The sequence below is a fragment of the Hyaena hyaena genome, unplaced genomic scaffold (genome assembly GCF_003009895.1).
Source record: "Hyaena hyaena isolate Hyena2069 unplaced genomic scaffold, ASM300989v1 scaffold_20, whole genome shotgun sequence".
NCBI lineage: Eukaryota > Metazoa > Chordata > Mammalia > Carnivora > Hyaenidae > Hyaena > Hyaena hyaena.
In genome coordinates, this window is record NW_024080652.1 from 1,299,708 (window position 1) to 1,320,402 (window position 20,695).

General features: G+C 60.6%; 1 protein-coding gene across 2 annotated transcripts in view; it reads left to right on the forward strand.

The window, feature by feature from the left end:
* The window catches only part of ELFN1 (extracellular leucine rich repeat and fibronectin type III domain containing 1), a 64,470-nt gene extending 45,006 nt beyond the window's left edge, over positions 1-19,464 (forward strand). For both annotated transcript variants that reach the window (XM_039225993.1, XM_039225994.1), the window contains one exon: positions 16,731-19,464. In XM_039225993.1, the coding sequence (XP_039081924.1) occupies positions 16,996-19,464 (2,469 nt within the window). In that variant the 5' untranslated portion in view covers positions 16,731-16,995. The remainder of the gene's footprint in view (positions 1-16,730) is intronic.
* The last annotated feature ends 1,231 nt before the right edge of the window (positions 19,465-20,695 follow it).

A 20,695-nucleotide genomic window follows, 5' to 3' on the forward strand; every position in this document is an offset into this window, starting at 1 on the left:
AGGAGTCAGAAAGTGGCATGTGCGGAGTTACCCCGGGGGCCAGCAGAACACGGGGCCACTGACATCACGGTGGCCTGCAAGGACTCCCTTTTCCAAGAGTGGCTGATGCACCTGCAGGGTCTTCTTGAAAACCAAGGACTTGGCAGGGCCCAGAGGACTCGGCTCCGAAGGTGGGGTGACAAGCACTGTGGTCGGGCAAGAAATGGATCCCTGGGGAGGCCAGTGGCTCCTGCGGCCTCGCCCCGCAGGCCCTGGGCACCCCTGTCTCTGCTCTGGACCCTGCCCTGCATGCCCTGGGCTCCTCTTGCCCAGCCCAGCTGACAGTGCCCCAGCACGTGTTCCTTGTGATCCTGTCGCCGGTGGACCCCGGTTCTTCTCAACCCCACCCCCCACCTGCTTCCTCATTTGGAGGAAACGCGCATCCTTGGACCCTGGCCCGGCTGGGACAGAGCCCAGGACTCTGCCCGTCATCTCTGCTGGGACAAGGAAGGCGGCACCAGGCAGGGGGGCCAGATTCTCCAGCTTGGGCCACGGGCTTCCTCTCCCTGCTTTTGGTTTCCCCAGAGGCTTTGCAGCTCAGTCAGGTCCATGTGGCAGGAGGTCTGTCCAGCTTCCTGCAGCGGCAACAGGCCCAGGTCCAGCCTGCTTCAGCACCCCCTCCTCCCCCCACGAGGGCTCAGCAGAGAGCTCCCCAGGGACCTGAGCATTCATTCAGGTTCCTGGCGGAAAGGAGCGGGCAGCCGGCAGCTATTTGCAGGAGCCCAGCCCTCCGGGTGGCGGCAAGTGGGAGACCAGATGCCCCTTTGTCCCAGCATTGTGTGCAGGACCCTGGCAGCCTGGGGCTGTGGTCCTGAGGCCCCTTCCTGCCCCAGGGCCTTGGGAGCCCTGGAGACCACCTCTCCCTCCTGGGCCGGATCCCCTTCTCTCCGGAGCTGCCCTCCCTGTGGGTCTCTCTCCTCCAGCAGAGGCTGCTATGGCTACTTTTTACTACGTGACGCGAACATCACTTCATTACTATAGAAAGTAGCCACGACCAAATTCCGAGTTAACCCCAAAAGGAGCCTCGCTTCCGCCGGCGGCCCAGAGGCTGCCCACAGCCACTCTCCTGGGTCTGGGCCCCAGCCTGGCCTCAGTTTCCTCACCTACAGAACAAGTCCAGTGTGCGATGATCTGCTCCTTCCTGTGTCTAATGTCGTTTAATTACAGGCACGTTGGCACCTGTGACACCAGCCATGGGGTAGCAGGTATCTGGCCCGACTGTAACTGAGACCCAGGCCCGCAGGCAGCATGAGTCCCCACAGGGAGGCAGAGGCACAGAGTTAGTGGCTCGCCTGGGACCCACACCGGGCAGGCAGCATGTCTGTCTGCAGAGCCCAAGCCCTCAGCCCCTGTGCCCTGCTGGGTAGCGGAGGGGCAGGTGGAAGGGAACTGGCCACAGGGCACTCACCAGCCCCCGCCCCCCCCTGCCCCCGGGCTGAGGCACAGCCCCAGGGCCTCAGGGTGGGGATGAGGGAGCCCTCTGGAGATGGGTCAGGAGAATAAGGTCCTTGCCTGGTTGTACCACAACCTTGCTGCATGACCCAGGGAAAACGCCTTTCCTTCTCTGGGCCCGAGCACAAGCCCTTACAAGGCCGAGGCCAAAGTTGGGAGGTTCTGTCGATGTGGTTCCTCAGGCACCTTGCTGTAGAGCCAACCCCGTGTGCTCCTGGGTCCACCATGCAAGTGTCGTCCAGATGAGGAAAGGCTAGAGCATCTGGGCCATCCATCAGCTTGATGCACCGGCCAAGTTCAGGCTGTCAAACGTTGCCTCCATGTGGTACGTCTCACCCTCTGCTTGGTGCCTGTGGCCCTCAGCCCTGGGGATTGGCCGAGCTGCATGGGGCCCAAGTGGCCTGGGCCTGTCCTCAGGGCCAGAGAAGACAAAGCGTGAACCAGAACAGTGTCCCAGCCAGGGAAGAGGGCACTTTAAACAATGCAGACACCTGGGCTCGACCCTAAACCTGAATGAGGCATGGAGCTGGGTTCTGGAAGTCTCTTTTGTGAAAGCTCACTGGTGAATCTGGTTTGGGGGAACCCCTTGCCAGGGGCGGTGCCCTCTCCGACACCCTGCCTCTCCTTGCACACCTCTGGTGATGGGGAGCTCAGTCGTATGCAGCAGCTGGCTCCTTCCAAAACATTAAAAATGTATTATGAAATATTTAAGGTGTCTCAAATATTTAAGAAATCTCTAATAAATATTTCACTAATTATAAAATATGTAATACAGCTAAAGGTGTGAAGAATAATACCATGAATACCTGAATGCCATCCCTTCCGGCTTAATATTAATCCACACACACTGCCAGAGGCCCAGAGAAGTCCTATGAAGGAGTGAGGAGGCCTGTGTCCAAGCCCCGCTGAGGCCCTCCTGTGCCCCTCTTCGACCCTCTCCCCTCTCTTTCTAAACTCCTCACTGTGGTAAATACACACCATGCAAAACTCGCCACCTCCCCCATTTGTGAGTGTGCGGCTCTGTGGTATTAAGGACACCTTTTCACGCAGCTGAACCCCCCTCCCCGAGTGTCTCCAGAACGGCTTCGTCCCGCGCCCCTGCCTTGAGAGGCAGTGAGGCCTTTGCTGCAGTTGGCAGTGGTGATTCTCACACCAGCTTGGACACGTTTTCTCCACTGGTGTGGCCCCCCTGCAAATCCACGGTCTGGTGCAGTTTAGCGCTTCTGGACGTGGCCAGCGCGGCAGGCATTTGGAAGACTGACTCGGTCTCGTCGGCACACCTGTAGGGGCATTGTGCCGAGGGCAAGGGTCATGGCTCGCCCTCCTCACTGCCACATAGTGCTCTGCTGTGTACACACTGTGCCACACTCTAATCTGCGCATCCGTGGGTGCCTCTCATGGCCACGCGAGGTACACGCCGGGCACGGGAATTTGGCTCCTAGGGTCTGTGCACCTCTGCCTTTGTGTGAATGTGCCTTGGTGTTTCCCAGAAAGGCCCTGTGGTTTATGTTGGGACCTCTCTGAACACGGACTGAGCGGTGCTGTGTAGAGATGGATTATCACCTCCTCTATTCTACCTGCTATATATCTGTTAAGTCAGCCACAGTTACCTTCTTAGGTGGCCACATCTACTGGTTCAACCTACTCTTGCCACATTCTTCTCCCTGGGGGTGGTGTGGAGCCATGCTTCTCTGCTGCCCCCTTCCCTGGCATGTTTTTGTCCTGTGTAGTTGGTTGAGGTGGATGTGACCCATTATTCGAGCTGGAGGGAATGCTTGGGTCCTGGCCCTGGCTTCCAGCACGTGTCCCCTTCCTGCAGGCTCCCAGAGTTCATCCAGACTGCTGCTCACACCAGGGAGGACAGAGCAGACCACCCCAGGCAGCCCTGTGCGTGCCCCTGGCCCTTGGATGTGCTCTGTGTCTCCTGTCGTGCCCGCTGGCCTTCTGCCACCCACGCTGCCCTGTCTTGAGTGCATGTGATAACTGGCCTCAGCCCCGTGGGAGGCCCTGTGCCCATGAATGTCAGACTGTCCTCCAGGAGCCTTCGGGGAGGAGATGTGGGCGGCAGGTGCTACCTGCACCCCAGCATCCAGCAGGCAGCCCAGGGAGTGGGGCGGTGACTCCCAGAGCCAGAGGGAGGCCACCCAGCCTGGAATCCCACCTGCAGCGTCCTGGGGTCTTGGCACGGGTGGGGCCTGGCGGCAAGGCAGGGACATGGTGCCAGGAGGGAAGCGGCATCCTCAGCGTGCAGCGGTGAGGCCGGTGGCCGGGGCAGCTCAGGTGACAGATGGACAGATGGCCGGCAGACAGACGGAGGCCTGGAGCCGAAGCCAGGCGGCAGGCGGTGTGGGGGAGGCGGCGGTGTGAACTGTGGCGGGGCCGCTCTCTCCCTGATGCGCTCGCTCAGAGCTGGAGGGTAGACTTGTGAGGGGAGCGAGTCCTCACACCTCACTTGGGCGGTTTCCAGCATTGTCAATTACGCGGGGAATTGAGTGTCGTCCAGCTGCTGCACTGGTGGACTCCTGCCCGCCGTGCGACAATAATTAGACGCCTGTGCACCATGCGGCTGTGTGTGTGTGTGAAGTGTGGCTGGGGAGGTGGGAGGATGCTGCAGAGGGGTCGCACTGGGGATGCCTCCTCCCCACCCCCACCCCAGGCCGCCCTCCCATCCGCTGGTCTGGCCGCTGCCCGCTGCCCAGATGGGGACCCAGGGGGGTGCCCGTGGGCTCTGGGGATGTCTTCCTCTCTGCCTGAGGCCGCCCAGCCCCCTGCCCGCAATGCCTCCAGCTTTTACTCACCTTGGCCCTTTGAAGCCTCCCTGAGGAGCTCTATAACAGTGGCATATGGACCACGCTGGTCTTCTCGCTCAGACATAAGCTGGGAAGCACCGTACAGCCCCCTGCATGCTCAGAGGAAGGCCCGCCCAGAGCTGTCCCCGGGCCCATGGCGGGGGGCTCCAGGCCCCGGCCCCCAGCCCCCTGCACGCTCAGAGGAAAGTCTGCCCAGAGCTGTCTGTGGGCCCACGCAGGGGGCTCTAGCGCCCCTGGACCTCAGGGACTTGGGGTGGGGTTGCTGTAGAAGTCCCCCCCCCCCATCTGAGATGACCTATAGTCCAGGGTTGCACAGGGAGGGTCCCTGAGCACCTCCAGAATCCAGACTGGTGGGGTGGGGTTGGCGTCGAGGGGAACAGAGCCTCTGCTCCCCACCCAGAATGGGGGACCGGCCGCCAGGGCAGACTTGGATGGACCAGGAGCCTGGCCGCCCCAGTGCTGGTGATGGGCCCTCAAGCCGGCTGGGCTGCCCCCTCAAGGGACGCTGGACACGTTCTGCACGTTCGTACAGCACATCTGTGTCCCTCGCAGGCTGGCTCCCCAGCTCCTGATGGGGCTTCCTCTGCTTCTGTCACTCATCTTGCTGACTGTGCCCTCCCCTGATGCCGTCTGACTAGGACCCAGGAATACTCGCCCTCAGCCCCTTGTCCTGTGTGCGCCCAGAATGGGCCTTCCCTCCATGCTGCTGGTGGGGGAGGAAGGGGGGAGTCTGAAGGGAGCTCCACCCCCTTGCAGGCTGGGTTTGGGGCCAGAAAACCTGAGGGAGGTGGCGCAGGACCCAGATCCCAGTGGCCTGGCCCCAGGCTGGACTTCTGGTGGCCTCCACTCTCTGTCCCCACCCCCACCCCCATGTTGGGGGACAGGCTCTGGTCTGGTCTCTGGCAGAGCGTCTTGGTGACTAACAGCAGAGCCAGCCCCTTCCAGATCAATCCCTCTTCTGGTCTTGGAGCTATAATTAATGTTTGCTGTGTCATTAGATTGATTTTTTATGGACTCTGAGCGATGGCAGGGGGAGTGGAGGGGCAGCTGGGGGCTGGTCGCGGCCCATGCCCCCCAGGAAAGATGCCACCCCCACACTCAGGAGCCACAGGCCTGGTTGCAAAGCTCGGACTTGGCGCAAACCCGTCCCCATGTCCCCACATCCTGGTGACAGCTGAAGCCCTACATGGCCCCCCGTCGAGCACAGCCGGGTGTAAATGGGCCCTGTTCTCCTGTGCAGATCCCTCGGTGAACCTAGGAGATCAGCTGATTGTTCCCACTTCCCAGAGGAGAAAGGATGTAGGCTGAGTCTAAGGGATTTGGTGGGGGATGGCTCACGCCTTGAGAGCCCCACCTCTGGTGAAGGGTCCTGCCCGCCCGGCTGCTGTTTTCGGAGATGCCCCCAGGTTCTGTGGGCAAGGAGCTGCCCGGACAGATGGGGCAGGAGAGGCTCGCGGGTGTGGTGTTACCTGTGGCCATGTGACGAGCCACCCCGAACCTCATGGCTTTGCAGGGCAGGCATCCAGGGAGGGCCGGGCTGGGTGGCTGGCCTTCATGCCCTAGCCAGGCACTCTTTCTAGAAGGCACCCCAAGACCGTCCCCCACACCTTGAGCTTCTGCAGCAGGTGGTGTCAGGGAAGTGGCTTTTCGTCAGTGGTGGCTGCGTCTGACACACGCAAGTATTGCCTCCAAGGTGGCTGAGGGCCGTGGCCGGGACAGACACGGCTCCACTGCCACCAGTGCAGTCAACCTGCGTGGTGTTAGGGCCACCCAGACTAGAGGGGGGCAGTGACAGACCACGTCCTGACACGGCGAGCAGAAGTCACCGTCTTTTCGGGAACATCCTTCCTGTCAGAGCCGCTGGCCCAAACCCTCACTTGTGTGGCAGTTCCGTCTTTCTGTCCATTAGAGCGGACATTCGGAGAGGGATTGGGCCTCTGTGGGCTTTGTCCTCCCTGTGCTCCGACACCTGACTGATGTCCATCTGTCCACACGTGGGTGACTAGGAACGTAGGTCCAGACGCCCTGCGAGGGTGCTTTCACAATCCTAATGTCATCCGAGGGAGCTGGGGTCTCCCAGAGGCCAGCCTGGAATTCACCAAATACGATGCCTTCCCAGCTGTCGTAAGTTACAACAGCAGAGGCTTCTCTGAGCAGCCCTGAGTCAGGAGACTCTGGAATGCACAAAAGATGAACCAGGGGGGACGTTCACTTGAGAAAATGACCATTCACTTGACAGCGTGGTTCGTGGTATTTCCCTACACAGCTTCCTGGAGCCCCCCTGCCATGGTAGGGCCCCGAGCTCATGGACCTGGGAGGTCTCCGTCGAAAGCATTTCTTGACTGAGCTGGCCATCACCGTCTGCAGGAAATCACCCCTGGCAGAAGCGAGAATGGTCCCTGACCCCAGGGGGCAAAGGTGGAACAGAAAATGAGACCCCACGCGGGTCTAGCTCATAAAGACTGGATCAGAAATTTTCAGTAAGACACAAGTGAATCTAATTCCCCGGAATATTAGATAATCTGCCATGATTATGTAGTATTTGTCAAAAGAACTCGATGATGGCTTAATATTAGGGAAATCTATTAATATAATACAGAATGTCGACAGGTTGGCCACAATGCCACCTTGATAAATGATGGGACATATCTGATCAAACCTCATGCTCCTTTCTGGCTTTAAATTAACTGCTAAAACCAGAATAGAAAGGATGCTTTTTCATCACAGTAAAGAGTAGGTGTCTCTCCCTGGCCACCATCATTCTAAATAATGAGATTTTTTTCATGATCCTGTTCAGAAACTTTTATTAAAAAAAGTGAACAGCGTCCTTGATCACTGTCTGGAAATGCTAGACATAGCAATAAGACATGAAACAGAATTGAACGGAGTGTCTACAGGAAGGGAGTACAGTTATTTGCAGGCAGTCTGATCTGAAACCCAAGGAAGCCACCAGAACCCACGGAAGCAATAGTTTGAGAACTCGACAGAGGTATGGGGCTGGATGTAAAACAAACACATACAAGCCAGTGATTCTCATCTCCACCAGGAGCCACTAGTCAGAAAACATGGTGGAATAAATGGTCCCCGCTCACATTGTACAATAGAAACCACCCTCCCCCCCAGGATTCCCAGGAATAAATGTACAAGAAAGACTTAAGATCGTTATTAAGAAGTCTGTAAAGTTTTCCTGAGAGACCACGGGGAATGCAGGCGTTGTGGGGCAGGCTGAGCTGGAATATTACGATTCCGAAGGCTCTCCCGAAGTATTTGTAGACTCCATGTGGTCCCGTCCACGCCCTGGCAGCGTGTTTTGAAGTCATTCTAAAAGTTCACCTGGAAAGATATGCACTCAGAGCGAGGGGCCTGGAACGTGGAGAGAGAGAAGGGAGGGGTTCCATCCTAGATACAGAAGCTTGTTACAGCGCTGCAAGGATTTAACAGGGTCACGAGAGGGGACAGAATAGTCTCCAGACCGAGGCCTCCTCAGTTGGTGGCCTTGCACCTAGCAGGAACGCTTGGGCAAGTGAAAGAGGGTCTGTTAATAATGGCACCAGAGCAACAGGCATAAACAGAGACCGTCCCAGGAAAGCCACGCACGTGGCTGCCCTCCTTCACAGGTGACTGTGGCCTATCTTCGCGGGCCCTCTAGTCCATGCCTGGAAAGGACATACAAGCAGCTTCAGCCTCCGGTCTGACTGATGGGCAGGGACAGACCGGAAGTCAGAGCTTCACAGCACAGGAGCAGAGTGAGGCAGCTTTGGGATTTCAAGGGGAGACTGCAGCCCCAGGCAGGGGTCTGAACACAGAGCACTGGGGGACGGACTGGTGACGCGCAGGGAGGGGGCTACGTCCCCAGTGGGGAAACCGCGCCTTAGAGAAAGTGTAAGAGATGCAGGTTGACCGTCGCCTTACAGGGCAAGGTGGGGGCGGTGAGAGGTAGGCAGGGGCCGTCAGCACAACGTGGCCTCTCTCGAGGGAGCTGGGGAGCCATGTGGGGTTGCGGGAGGAGGACAGGCTTGACGCGACGTACCCGTGGGAAGCGCACTGCAGTGGGTGTGGGGGATGGTGCATCAGGAGCCAGCTGAGGGAATAGATTATGCGGCACATGTCACGACAAAGTCCTTGCCTCTTGGTGGGGGCAGGGGATTGATTTTACCTCTTTATACTAGCGAAATACCTTCCAGGTCGGTTGAAAGTTAAATGGACAAGTTCAGACTGTAAGATGTTAGCAGGTAGAGGTGAGGTCTGCTCCTAGGATGGCTTGGAGGCCCCTTGGCTGCAAAGCAGAGGAAGCCGTGTGTACAGATTTAATGACACAAATGACAAACAGGAGTCTGTGGGCCCAGGCCTGCCCGTGCTGCTGGCTTCCCTTCCAGAAGCCTCTTTCCTGGGACACGAGCTTGGACGGGGCTGAAGTAGGGATGGGGGTCTTGTCCTCCCAGCCCGGACGGAGCGAGGCGGGGCTCCTTGGCCTCCGGAATACCCCAGCCTCCTGACAGCTGTCCGAGAGAGGCCTAGGGCCTGGTGGTGATGGCCGTGGCACTGGAGTAACAGATGTTCTGGAATGACTAGCGGCCCCGAGAAGGCCGGGCAGGCTGAAGGTAATCACTTGGCTGGCAGGGTTTTGTCGGGATCCCAGGTGTTGTGATGCAACTCTCCAGAAATGGAGAGGAGAGAGCCCTGTGTTCCGGCGTGGGGACACCCTGGCCGCTGGGGGACCATGCTGGCCATTGCGCACCTCGTTCTGGAGTCTCCCCGGGCCCCCCTCACCAGAGCAGCCATGCCCCCCCCAGCGTGGCCCTCACTGAGGCTCAGCGGGCAGCACGGTCAGCCCTTGCGCCCAGGACGCGCCCTGCTCCGGCCCAGCCCGTGTTGTGTCACTGATACTTCTGACACCGGACTTTGCTCGGTATCAAATTACCCTTATTAGAACATTTGGGGGTTAATTGCTAATTTATAACCTCTGCTCAAAAACCATGCCCAAAATCTTTAGTACAATTAATAGTGGCCAGGAGCTGTGCTCTGATTAAAGAATCATAGCAACGGGGGCTTGAGGCAGGACCCGTACACGCGAGGCCAGCGGGTGAGCGGGCTTGGCCGTGGTCATCACATCTGTGGGTGTGGCCCTGGCCGGCGGCATGTGGGGAGAGGGAGCCATGTCCCCAGAGCCCCCCCTTCCAGCATTCTGCATGGACGTCCCGCCTCCACAGGAGCTCAGAACAGGCACGGAATCCCCGGCTCTGAAGGGGCCCCCGGAGTTTAGGGCTCCTGGAGGTCTTGGTCCAGCTGGGAAGAGCAGAACCAGCAAATCTCCAAGTTCAGTCTCAAGGCAGCCATCCCTCAAAACAACTGGAGAGATTCAGGTCAGACTAAAGATAGAACTTCCTGGCTGCCAGGGTTAGGAGGCTGTGTGGGGAACAGTGCCAAGTGTCCTTTGGACACCCAGACCCTTGCCTGGAGTAAGTGACATGCTTCCCGGAGGCTGGGGGGTGGGGGGGGAGGCGGGGAACCGGTGTTCCTGGAGAGGGTCATGCATCGTCTACCATTCCTGGAGGCCAGCCAGCCAAGCCACCCTTCTCCCCGCTCCCTGCCAGCGCCTGAGCAGGAAACCATTGCAAAGTGATTTCTCCCTCCAGCAGTGCCGTACATCATGTTTTTTAATTTAAAAAGATGCCCAGTGGAAGCACACCAGACCATTAAATGTTTGGGTCCCTAATTAACTCCAGAGCAGTCTGGAGCTGCGGGGCCCGGAGCCGTCATCCAGCCCCCAGCCCTGCCCAGAGCCCTTCCCGCGGTGTCTGCCACAACAGGCACCCCTAGCCCACCTTCCCAGGCCAGCGCCGTGGCAGGAGTTGTGGTCAGAATCTGTATTTTTAATGAGTGGGGTGGCGGACGCTGAGGCTGTGTTTGGATGTCCTTCCTCCGGAGAATCTCAGCTGCTGGCTTTCCTTTGGGGCCTGTTTCCGTGTTGTATTGGGATGATACCATCCTCTGTCTCTCTGGACATCGGAGGAGTGGCTCCGTATACAGGAGGTGCTCGCTACATGCGGGGTCCTGGAGGAAATAAGAGATTACCTCTGTTTGCACACTTCCTGCTCATCCCAGACCCTGGCCAGGCAGGGTGAGTCCCCTGGGGCTCAGGACTCCCGTGGACCGCCCATGGTCACTCGGCAGGCCCCACCTCTCGAACTTCGCCGGCACCCTATGCATCCTTGCAGGTGGAGGGCAGGACGCAGGCGGCGGTCTCTTGGGTGTGTGCCTACCAACCCGCCTCACAGAGGACAGGGCTGGGGCGGCGGAGGTCGGGGGCTGCCAGCCGACCCGGTGGCCAAGTCCTGAGGATCCAGGTCTGCTGAGTCAGCAGCGCTGGACCGCCTGCCCTGGGAGCCGGTGCCAGCCGCCTCCCAGGGCCAGCCGCCTCAGATAAGTAGGAAGCAGCAGCGGGTGGTGAGTGGGTGAGGAGCCTGGGGACGGCCTTCACGGGTCCCCTGTGGTGTGGGCACCAGGGCGGGGGCTCGCTGAAGTAAAAAAAACCCACAAAGCCTGTCGAGCTGGCCTGCCAGGCCCAACCACGCTGCCCAAGACATGCATTCACTTCCACCAGTCACCTGCGGCTCAGGGGCCTCCGGGGAAGCAAACGAGCATTTATGGAGCGTGCCTTCACCAGGGACTGTGCTGGAAGTTCAGGGGATCTGGTCATGTAGTCCTTGCTGGCATGCTGCGAGGGAGCTCCCCTGGTGGGCTCCCCTGGACAGAGGAGGAAACAGGCCCAGAGATGTTAAGTGACTTGCCCCAGATCACACAGCCAGAGCTTGGCAGCCCCAACATTCATGTCCCCGCCTAGGAATCTGAAGCCCGAGGCGGTTCTGTGCCCCCTTCAGGCAGGCGGGCCGGCCCCACATAGGCTCCGCTGGCCCCGGGCCCTGTGGTGTAGTCGGCCTGGGGCTGTACTGGCCAAGGTGCCTGTCGCGGCCCTGGGGGCTCTGCAGCAGGGCCAGGCCGCAGAGGGAGACAGACATTAGCAGTAAACATGATCTATCGGCCAAACATTGGAGCGGTAAAAACTTATTGATCTCTGACTTTCCACCCATCTCCCCGCCTCCCCGTGCGCCTGGCCCTCGGCCCGTTTCCGTCCGGATGTGGACAGGCCACTGGTTTCCACTTCAGCACAAGCCCCGGGCCTGCGCTGGCCTCGCGTCGGCATCAGTGACTGAGGAGGGGAAGGATATTTTTGGACAGATGTGTCCCTGTCCCAGCGTGGCTGTGCGATTATGCAAATCCGCTCGTAAGAAGTTTAAAAGCCTGGAACCACCATATTTCTTTAGTTCATTAGTGGCAACACGCTGCAGGGCTGATGTGACAGAACAGACGTAGTGCCAGCCTCCCGGCCTTTCTCCATGCCCCCCAGGCAGCACACTGGATCTCCACAGGGGGCAGCGCGCATGAGGGTGTCCTGCTGCTCGGCCCCTCCTCTCTGGTCCCGGGGACGCCTGCCACCCCGTCCCTGCCATGGTCTCGCCTGCCTGTCACTGCCTACTCCCCCGGAGGGGACTGTTCTCTGAGCACACGTGCTCTGTGCCTCCACCCTCTCTGCCTTGGATACCCGTTATCCTCCTCTTTCCCTAACAAACTCCTACACATCTGCTAGGACCCATCAAACAGCATCCCATTGTGGAAGCCTTGTCTGATGGGCTACAGTTTCACAGCAACTTCCTGCCACCACTCAGGCCCCTGTCACATTCCCTGCAGGTCCCCCACTGGCTCATGACTGCCTCAGGGCCCGGACTGTCCCTAAGTGCCCTGTGCCTGGTGCATCCCCCCTGCTGGGGAGGAAGGGAGTGGGTGCAGGATGGGGATGTGACGCCAGGGCTCTGCTGCTGCCCAGTCGTAACCAGAGAGGCGGGGGTGGACCAGATGTGCACGCGCATCAACTCTGCTCATGTCTGATAGCTCCTGCAGGTTCTGGGGTTTGGGCCCCACGCGGAGCTGCCAAGAGACCTGCCCTCTGCCCATTGGGCAGGAAGCTTTCCTCCCCACAGCCCTTTCCATGCTTGCTCCCTCCCACCTCCCCACCAGCGCCTTCTCATGCAGGACAGGCCCCCGCCTGCAGCCCCCCAGCTCCCTCCCATGTGAGTTTGCCCGCTCGGGGTGCGCCGACCAGGGCTCTTCACCAGAAGTCAATGGTGGGGTCCCCCAGGGTACCCCCTCACCCCTTCCCAGCCTCCAGAGCAGCCGGGCAGCTGGCACATTTCCGGTGGAACCCAGCCCCCCAAGTCTCTAGTCTCTGGCTTCCGTGATGCCCCCGGGAATGCTGGCCACCCTGCCGTCCTTGGGAGGCGAGGCTGTCCTGGTGCGGGGGCCCCGGGAGCATTGGGCGGACCCTCGACAGGTGGCTATGGAGTTGGTGGCTGAGTGGCACAGGTGGCTTGTGCCTCCTAACTAGGTGAGGCTCCTTGGCAAGTCCTTTCTCCTGGGCCACCATGTCCCTGTCACCTTGTAGCACCATGACATGGCTTAATGACGTGATGGTTCTGAAAGTGACACGTCGCTGCTGTCATGGTGCTGATGGTGGGGGGGCGGAGGCCCCTTTCTGGGCCGTACCATCTCTCCACTGCTGCCCCCCAGGTCTCTAGTGATTGCAGGCCGCCTGCCTCAGTGACCCCCGGCCCCAAGGACACCGTCACCCCACAAGTACATGTGAACACACCCGTGCAGGACAAGCACACAAGTGTGCAAATGGGTGTGGAAGCACTTATAGGTGCTTGGACACACACAGCCATTTGCACACAGACGTGTGTGGAAATGGACCCCAACCACTTAGAACAATGACTGGATCTGGGAGGTGTCTGGTCGATGCGGGGGTGCCCCGCTCCCTACCAGCTGTGACACGAGGAGGCCCCAGGCTGTCCCCAGAGTCCACGCCCACTGACTGAGGACACAAGCAAGCTGAGCAGTGACCCCGGCAGGGCCAGACTCGAGCCTGGGTCTGCCCTATGGTGTCTCTGGCCCGCCTCTTCCTCTGGGGTGTGGGGTCATAGTCATGGGGCCTCTGAGGGGCCATCCTGACGAATCTGGGTGTCCAACAAGCGCCCTGGGCAGTGTGCTCAGAGTGTCTGTCTGTCCAGGTCAGGAGTGCCTATGGGAAAACCGCTGGGCATCAGGTTGGAGTTTTGCAAAGTGAGGACATCAAATGTGTGCATCTCTGGTCCCACTGGACGGGTCAGCACGAGCAGCTCAGAGGAGGCTCGGGCGGTGTGGCCCCAGTGACGCGGGGCACGGCGGAGTGTGGGGACGGCTCCCACTTTCCAGCCGAGGAAGCCCAAGAAGGTGAGGATTTGGGGAAAGAAAACACTGGTGGCTCTTTCAAGAACATCAGCTGTGGAGGGGAAGGAGACGGAGCAGTGGCTGGAGGATACTCAGGTCAAGTTGTTTCTATGGAAGTTTCTAGAACTATGCTGTTCGGTATGACAGCCACTAGTCACATTTCTAACACCCAGCAGCCACATGTGGCCAGGGTGGGCCAGTTGGACAGCACAGAGAAAGTTCCGTGGCACCTTCAGCTGGCAGGGAGGGTGGGGAGGGAGGGGTGCTGATGCTGTGGGAGGAGGCAGCCCAGCAGAGGATCTTGGGGGTGCGGGGGTACTGGCCTGTGCTGCATGTCAGGGACAAGGGGGCAGGTGACCAGTGGGGGCTGGTGTGACACAGGTCTGCACACTCCACCAGCTGGGCAGACCCTCAGCAGGTGTCCTGGTTACATTTATTTGAGTCACTTGCCGGGCGCAGAGGACAGGTGTGTATGTGAGAAATTAGGGGTGAAGGCAGGAGCAGTGATGGGCCCATCACAGATGCTTAATGGACAAACACATGAGTCCCAGGAGAAAAGGCATTCCTGGGGATGGCGTGGGAGCCCAGCAGGACTCTTCTAGAAAGGTCACTCAGGCCACTTCCAGAGGCCCATGGGCGGCATCCTGCCCCCTCAGCCTGGGGTTACCTCCTCCCCGGGGAGCTCAGTCCCTGCAGCCAAGAGGTCTCCCTGGGGCACCAGGCACTTGCTGGAGCTGATGCCCATCCCCCAGCCCCAGGGAGGAGGATGGGGCTGCTCACCACATGGCTTTGGCCTCAGTTTCCCATCTGCAGAGTGAGTCGTGCAGAAGATTGTTGGGGTTCCTCTGAGGCCAGGTCCCGGGAGCTATGAAAGGGGCCAAGGGGACCGGCCACCAAGGCCACAGCCCACTCCTAGCATGTCCGTGCACCTGAGGCCAGGTGGGGTGGGAGAGGATGCCCCATCCCCCACAGGCTCCAGGGCAGGGGGGACATGCCCCCCCCCAGGGCCCTGCCCCCCTCATCACATAGGCCAGCCTGATGGAGGAGGCTTCAGAGTGTGGGGAGTGCACAGGGGAGGCGAGACTGGTGCCCAGAACACTCGCCACTCACAAGGTGGCAGATCTTTAGGCTGCAATGGTGGTGGTGGTAAAGGCAGGGCCAGCCTCTTGGGTCCCGGCACACGTGTGCGCACACTTCCACGGGGTCATGTCCACATGGACATGCCATAACGTGAGTCCCAATGCGCGCGCCTGTGTGTGTATAACTGACCCTGGCACGTGCACGCCTGGACATAGGACAGAGCGCAGCACACGCATGTGGGAGCCTGTGTACAAGCCCCACACGCACACAGACCCACGTCTGCGCGCAGCTCTCCAGGCCCCCAGGCACCCCTGAGAGGGGGGCAGGGAGAGCCTGGTCCCCTGGGGGACCCTGTCCCTCCTCCCCAGGCGCCTGCCTGCGATAAGGCTTCTTCAGGCCCTGTAATCCTCCTTAACTTGACTTTGGGTTATTTTGAGCAAGAGATTAAAGGTGATTACAATCAGCATTGCTGAGGCGCCACACTTCCTAGACAGGCCTACGCACCTACCTGCTTCCCGAGGTGGGAGCCACGCTGAAGCACGCGTCCCCCTCTGCCACCACCCCCCACCACCCTGTGCCTCCAATGCACTTGCAGGTCAGGGGGGTGGGTCCCCTGGTGGAGGGGTGGCCCGCACAGGCAGGCCACCACTGCATGATGGGGACATGCTCCAGGGGGTCCCTGTGGGGTGGCACGTTGGAGGTCACAGGCCAGACCACACAGGGACCCCAGCGACCCCTGATAGTCTCCCTCCCCAAAGGAGGATTACATGGCCTGCCAGGACCCTGAAGCCATTTCCAATTCAGCCCAGAGAGGCCCACTGGTTTGCAGGGTGTCACACAGCCACAGGGCCAAACCAGGGATGGGCTCCACCTCGGCCCCCCAGGACCTGTCCTCGGGTCCCACCCCGTCTGCAAATCAGAAATAACTCTTCCCCAGGAGTCAGATCAGAACTGTTCTTTATGAAGTTTCCAAAGGGAAGGAAAATCCATTTCACATCATTATATTTTTTTCTCCTAATTTAAACTGCCTCAGTGCAGACTAGTTGCAAACGTCAATATCAGTGAAATACACTCAGCTGGCCACCGGCCAGGCCACAGAGCCGTTACTGAGGCCGGCTGTAAATCCAAGTATTAACAAGGAAACACATACCCATTCGTCTGTCCTGCAGGAGAAATACGAGGGGCGGGTGAGGGACGCCCACAGACCGGAGGTCGTCCTGCGGGCGGGGACCATGTCCAGTGTCCCTGCCGGAGACAGGGTGAAGCCCCATCCTGGGGAAGCGCAGGGTCTGGAGGCACAGCCACGTCACACCACGTCGTGCCTTGGGAGCTGGTTGGTGGAGGTGGGAGGGGTCGGTCCTTGCCTGAGTCTGAGGAGGGGGCTTGGGGGTTCTTGGCAGAGTCACTCCCTCCTTCCGGGCCTTTCTGCCAGGATCTTCCCACACAGGGTGGTGACAGACTTAGGTCCCCAGAGCCAGGCAGAAAGTTCCAGCTGGCTAATCTGGAGGACCGGAGGGGCTCTGATGTGCCTGGGCCCACCTCAGGAGGGCTTAGCCTCGGAACTTAGCTATTCTGGGTGTCTGGGTGGTGCTGGCTGCCTCCCTGCATCTCCCTGGGGGGGAGCCGGAGGGGACCTGCGGGCTCTGGAAGGATTTGTGCCCTGCCAGCTCAGGCCCCTGGGGCCAGGGCTCAGAGCACCCCCTGCAGGCGGCTGTGAGTGCTGTGGCTGGTTCCTCAGGGGAGAATGTCCCTGTCTTCTCTCTGTCACGAGGGTGGAACTGAGCCAAGCACAGGGTTCTTGATTCTCCGGGGCCACCCTAACTTTGAGCCTGGCCAAGCGGGTACAGGGTGGGGAGGTGTGGGAAGCTCAGAACTGGGGATGCTTCTCGTTGCTCCCCAAATGCACCTCCTTGTTTTACCTGGCGGCTCAGCCAAGCCTGGCACGGGGCCACATCTGACCCCTGGGCCTCCTGCGGCCATGGCACACGGCCTCTCCTGACTGCTCTCTCTTCTCTCTTGCCACAGGACCGTGGAGCTGTCGGGACACCCAGGCCAATGGGGGAGGCGGCCGCAACCTCAGCAGGACGCAGGTGGATGACCCGGGCTCTCCGGCAGTGAGGGAGTGCACACGTGGCGCCACCATGCGGTCTGGGACAGGACACCCCTGAGAACACAGGCAGCCTCCCCTCCCGCCCCCACCCCCATCCTTATCCCTCCAGGGGCTGGCGCCCAGCCTCCCACCAGGTCCCCCTGGGCAGGCGGAGCAGGGGCTCCCGCGACGGCAGTCCCCATGGCCAGGTGCTGGTGGGGTGCGCTGTGGGTATGCGTGGCGGCCGCCACCCTGCTGCATGCGGGCGGGCTGGCCCGTGGCGACTGCTGGCTGATCGAGGGCGACAAGGGCTTCGTGTGGCTGGCCATCTGCAGCCAGAACCAGCCGCCGTATGAGGCCATCCCGCAGCAGATCAACAGCACCATCGTGGACCTGCGGCTGAATGAGAACCGCATCCGCGGCGTGCAGTACGCCGCACTCAGCCGCTTTGGCAACCTCACGTACCTCAACCTCACCAAGAACGAGATCGCCTACATTGAGGACGGCGCCTTCGCCGGCCAGTTCAACCTGCAGGTGCTGCAGCTCGGCTACAACCGCCTGCGCAACTTGACGGAGGGCGTGCTGCGCGGCCTGGGCAAGCTCGAGTACCTGTACCTGCAGGCCAACCTCATCGAGGTGGTCACACCCAGCGCCTTCTGGGAGTGCCCCAACATCGTCAACATCGACCTGTCCATGAACCGCATCCAGCGGCTGCACGGTGCCACCTTCGCGGGCCTGGCCAGGCTGTCCGTGTGTGAGCTGTACAGCAACCCCTTCTATTGCTCGTGTGAGCTCCTGGGCTTCCTGCGCTGGCTGGCTGCCTTCTCCAACGCCACGCATGCCTACGACCGCATGCAGTGCGAATCGCCACCACTCTACTCCGGCTACTTTCTCCTGGGCCAGGGCCGCCACGGCCACCGCAGCATTCTCGGCAAGCTGCAGTCCGTGTGCACTGATGGCTCCTACGTGGACGAGCCCCACCCGCCGCCCGGCCGCCCGCCGCCCGGCCGCTCCCCGCCCCCCCCACCACCGCCGCCGGAGCCCAGCGAGGCGCCCTGTGCCGATGAGGAGTGCTTCTCTGGAGACGGCACCACGCCGCTGGTGGCCTTGCCCACACTGGCCCCCCAGGCCGAGGGCCGGCCACTCATGAAGGTCAAGCAGCTGACGCAGAACTCGGCCACCATCACGGTGCAGCTGCCCAGCCCATTCACCCGCATGTACACGCTGGAGCACTTCAACAACAGCCGCTCATCCACCGTGTCCCGGCTGACCAAGCCCCAGGAGGAGGTCCGCCTGAGCAACCTGCATGCGCTCACCAACTACACCTACTGCGTGGTGTCTACCAGCTCGGGGCTGCACCACAACCACACCTGCCTCACCATCTGCCTGCCCCGGCCGCCCAGCCCGCCGGGCCCCGTGCCCAGCCCATCCACGGCCACCCACTACATCATGACCATCCTGGGCTGCCTTTTTGGCATGGTGGTGGTGCTCGGTGCCGTTTACTACTGCCTGCGCCGGCGGCGGCGACAGGATGAGAAGCACAAGAAGGCGGCCGCAGCCGGTGGCCTCAAGAAGACCATCATCGAGCTCAAGTATGGACCCGAGATGGAGGCGCCTGGCCTGGCCCCACTGTCCCAGGGCCCACTGCTGGGCCCCGAGGCTGTGACCCGCATCCCATACCTGCCAACGGCTGCCAGCGACGTGGAGCAGTACAAGCTGGCCGAGAGCGCCGACACGCCCAAGGCCAGCAAGGGCAACTACATGGAGGTGCGCACGGGTGAGCAGGCTGAGCGCAGGGACTGTGAGCTGGGCCGGCCCGGCCCTGACAGCCAGAGCTCCGTGGCCGAGATCTCCACCATTGCCAAGGAGGTGGACAAGGTCAACCAGATCATCAACAACTGCATCGACGCACTCAAGTCTGAGGCCACCTCCTTCCAGGGCGGCAAGTCCGGAGCCGTGTCCACGGCCGAGCCGCAGCTGGTGCTGCTGTCGGAGCCCCTGGCCGCCAAGCACGGCTTCCTGGCCCCTGTCTACAAGGACGCCTTCAGCCACGGCCTGCAGCGGCACCACAGTGTGGAGGCGGCTCCCGGGCCCCCACGCGCCGGCGTCTCGACTGGTGGCTCCGTGCGCAGCCCGCGGGCCTTCCGCGCTGAGGCCACTGGCTCACACAAGGCCGCGTCTGCCGAGGCCAAGTACATTGAGAAGAGCTCCCCAGCGCCCGACGCCATCCTCACTGTGACGCCTGCGGCCGCCGTGCTGCGTGCCGAGGCCGAGAAGGGCCGCCACTACGGCGAGCACCGGCACTCATACCCCGGCTCCCACCCCGCTGAGCCACCCGCACCCCCCCCACCCCCACCCCATGACAGCCTGGGCGGCCGCAAGGCGTCCATCCTGGAGCCACTGACCCGGTCGCGGCCCCGCGACCTGGCCTACTCGCAGCTGTCCCCACAGTACCACAACCTGAGCTACTCCTCCAGCCCTGAGTACACCTGCAGGGCCTCCCAGAGCATCTGGGAGCGCTTCAGACTCGGCCGCCGGCGCCACAAGGACCACGAGGAGTTCATGGCCGCCGGCCACGCCCTGCGCAAGAAGGTGCAGTTCGCCAAAGACGAGGACCTGCACGACATCCTGGACTACTGGAAGGGCGTGTCGGCCCAGCACAAGTCCTGAGCCCTGGGGCCGCCCCGCCCCCCGCCCGGACTTGCGCCTCCACGGGACCAAAAAGGACACAAGACCCACTGCAGCTCTTTGTAACCCAGAGTCTCCCATGCAGCGCCACACACATGTGCACACAGACACGCACATGCACATACGTACATAGACATGCACACATGCACACACAGTACACACGTGCACGCACATGCACACATGTACATAGACACATGCACACATGCGCGCACACTTAGACACACATGCACCACATGTGCACACTACATGCAGACACACATGTACATAGACACACATGCACACAGACACACACACAAGGGACTTCAGAAAACTGTGTCTGGGGGTAGGGGAGGGGAATTTTTTTCATTATCTTTCCTCTTTGAGGCTTCTCTGCCTTCTTTATCTTCCTGTCCGTCTTTACTTTCTTCCCTTTTTTAAGAAAAAATAATAAAAGTAAAGTTCTCTTAAAAAGACATAAAACACCAGACGTGGGGGTGTGGCCGGCTCAGCCACCCGGCACCTCCCACGACCGCCTCTGTCTGTGGTTTGCTGTGGGCTCTCTCCTCAGTCCGTCTCTTGGCTGCTGACTCCAGAGGCCACCAAGGAGAGGCAGAGCGAACGCTGGCGGCCCGCCAGGACCTGCCTGGAGCCCCGCAGGGCACGAGGGTGTGGGGAAGGCCGTGCCTGGGGATGGCTGGGGGGGGGGGGGGGGGGGGGGGGGGGGGGGGGGGGTGGCTGGGAGGGGCGGCTGGAAGGGGTGTGGGCCGCGAGCGTGTGCTCCGGCCCCGTGCCCCCTGTAAGCTATCATCCTATCGTTCAGAAAAATATTTCTATATTTGCAATGTTTGCTGTAAAATGAAAAAGAGACTATGTCTACTAAAAAAAAAATCTACAAAGGGAAAACTCAAATACTTGTACTAGGTTTTTACTGTGGGATTTGGGGAGGGAGGGATTGGGGTTCCTTTTATGTGCTGTTTAGGGTGGTTTTTACTGATTTTGGCCTTGAGTTGGGGCTGGGGTTACAGGTAGGGTCACCACAGGAGTGGCCGTTGAGAGCGCGAGTGGCAGCTGATGCCAGCCCAGGGACCAGGTGAACCTCCCACACCGGGCTAGAAACTGCAGGGCTGGGCTGGGCAGGGCTGTGTGCCTGATGTGTGCATCCAGGTGTTTGTGCACAGGCCATAAGCTGTGTGAGTGGGGAGCCAGGGGGTGGGTGGCCAGTTGGGTTCGCAGG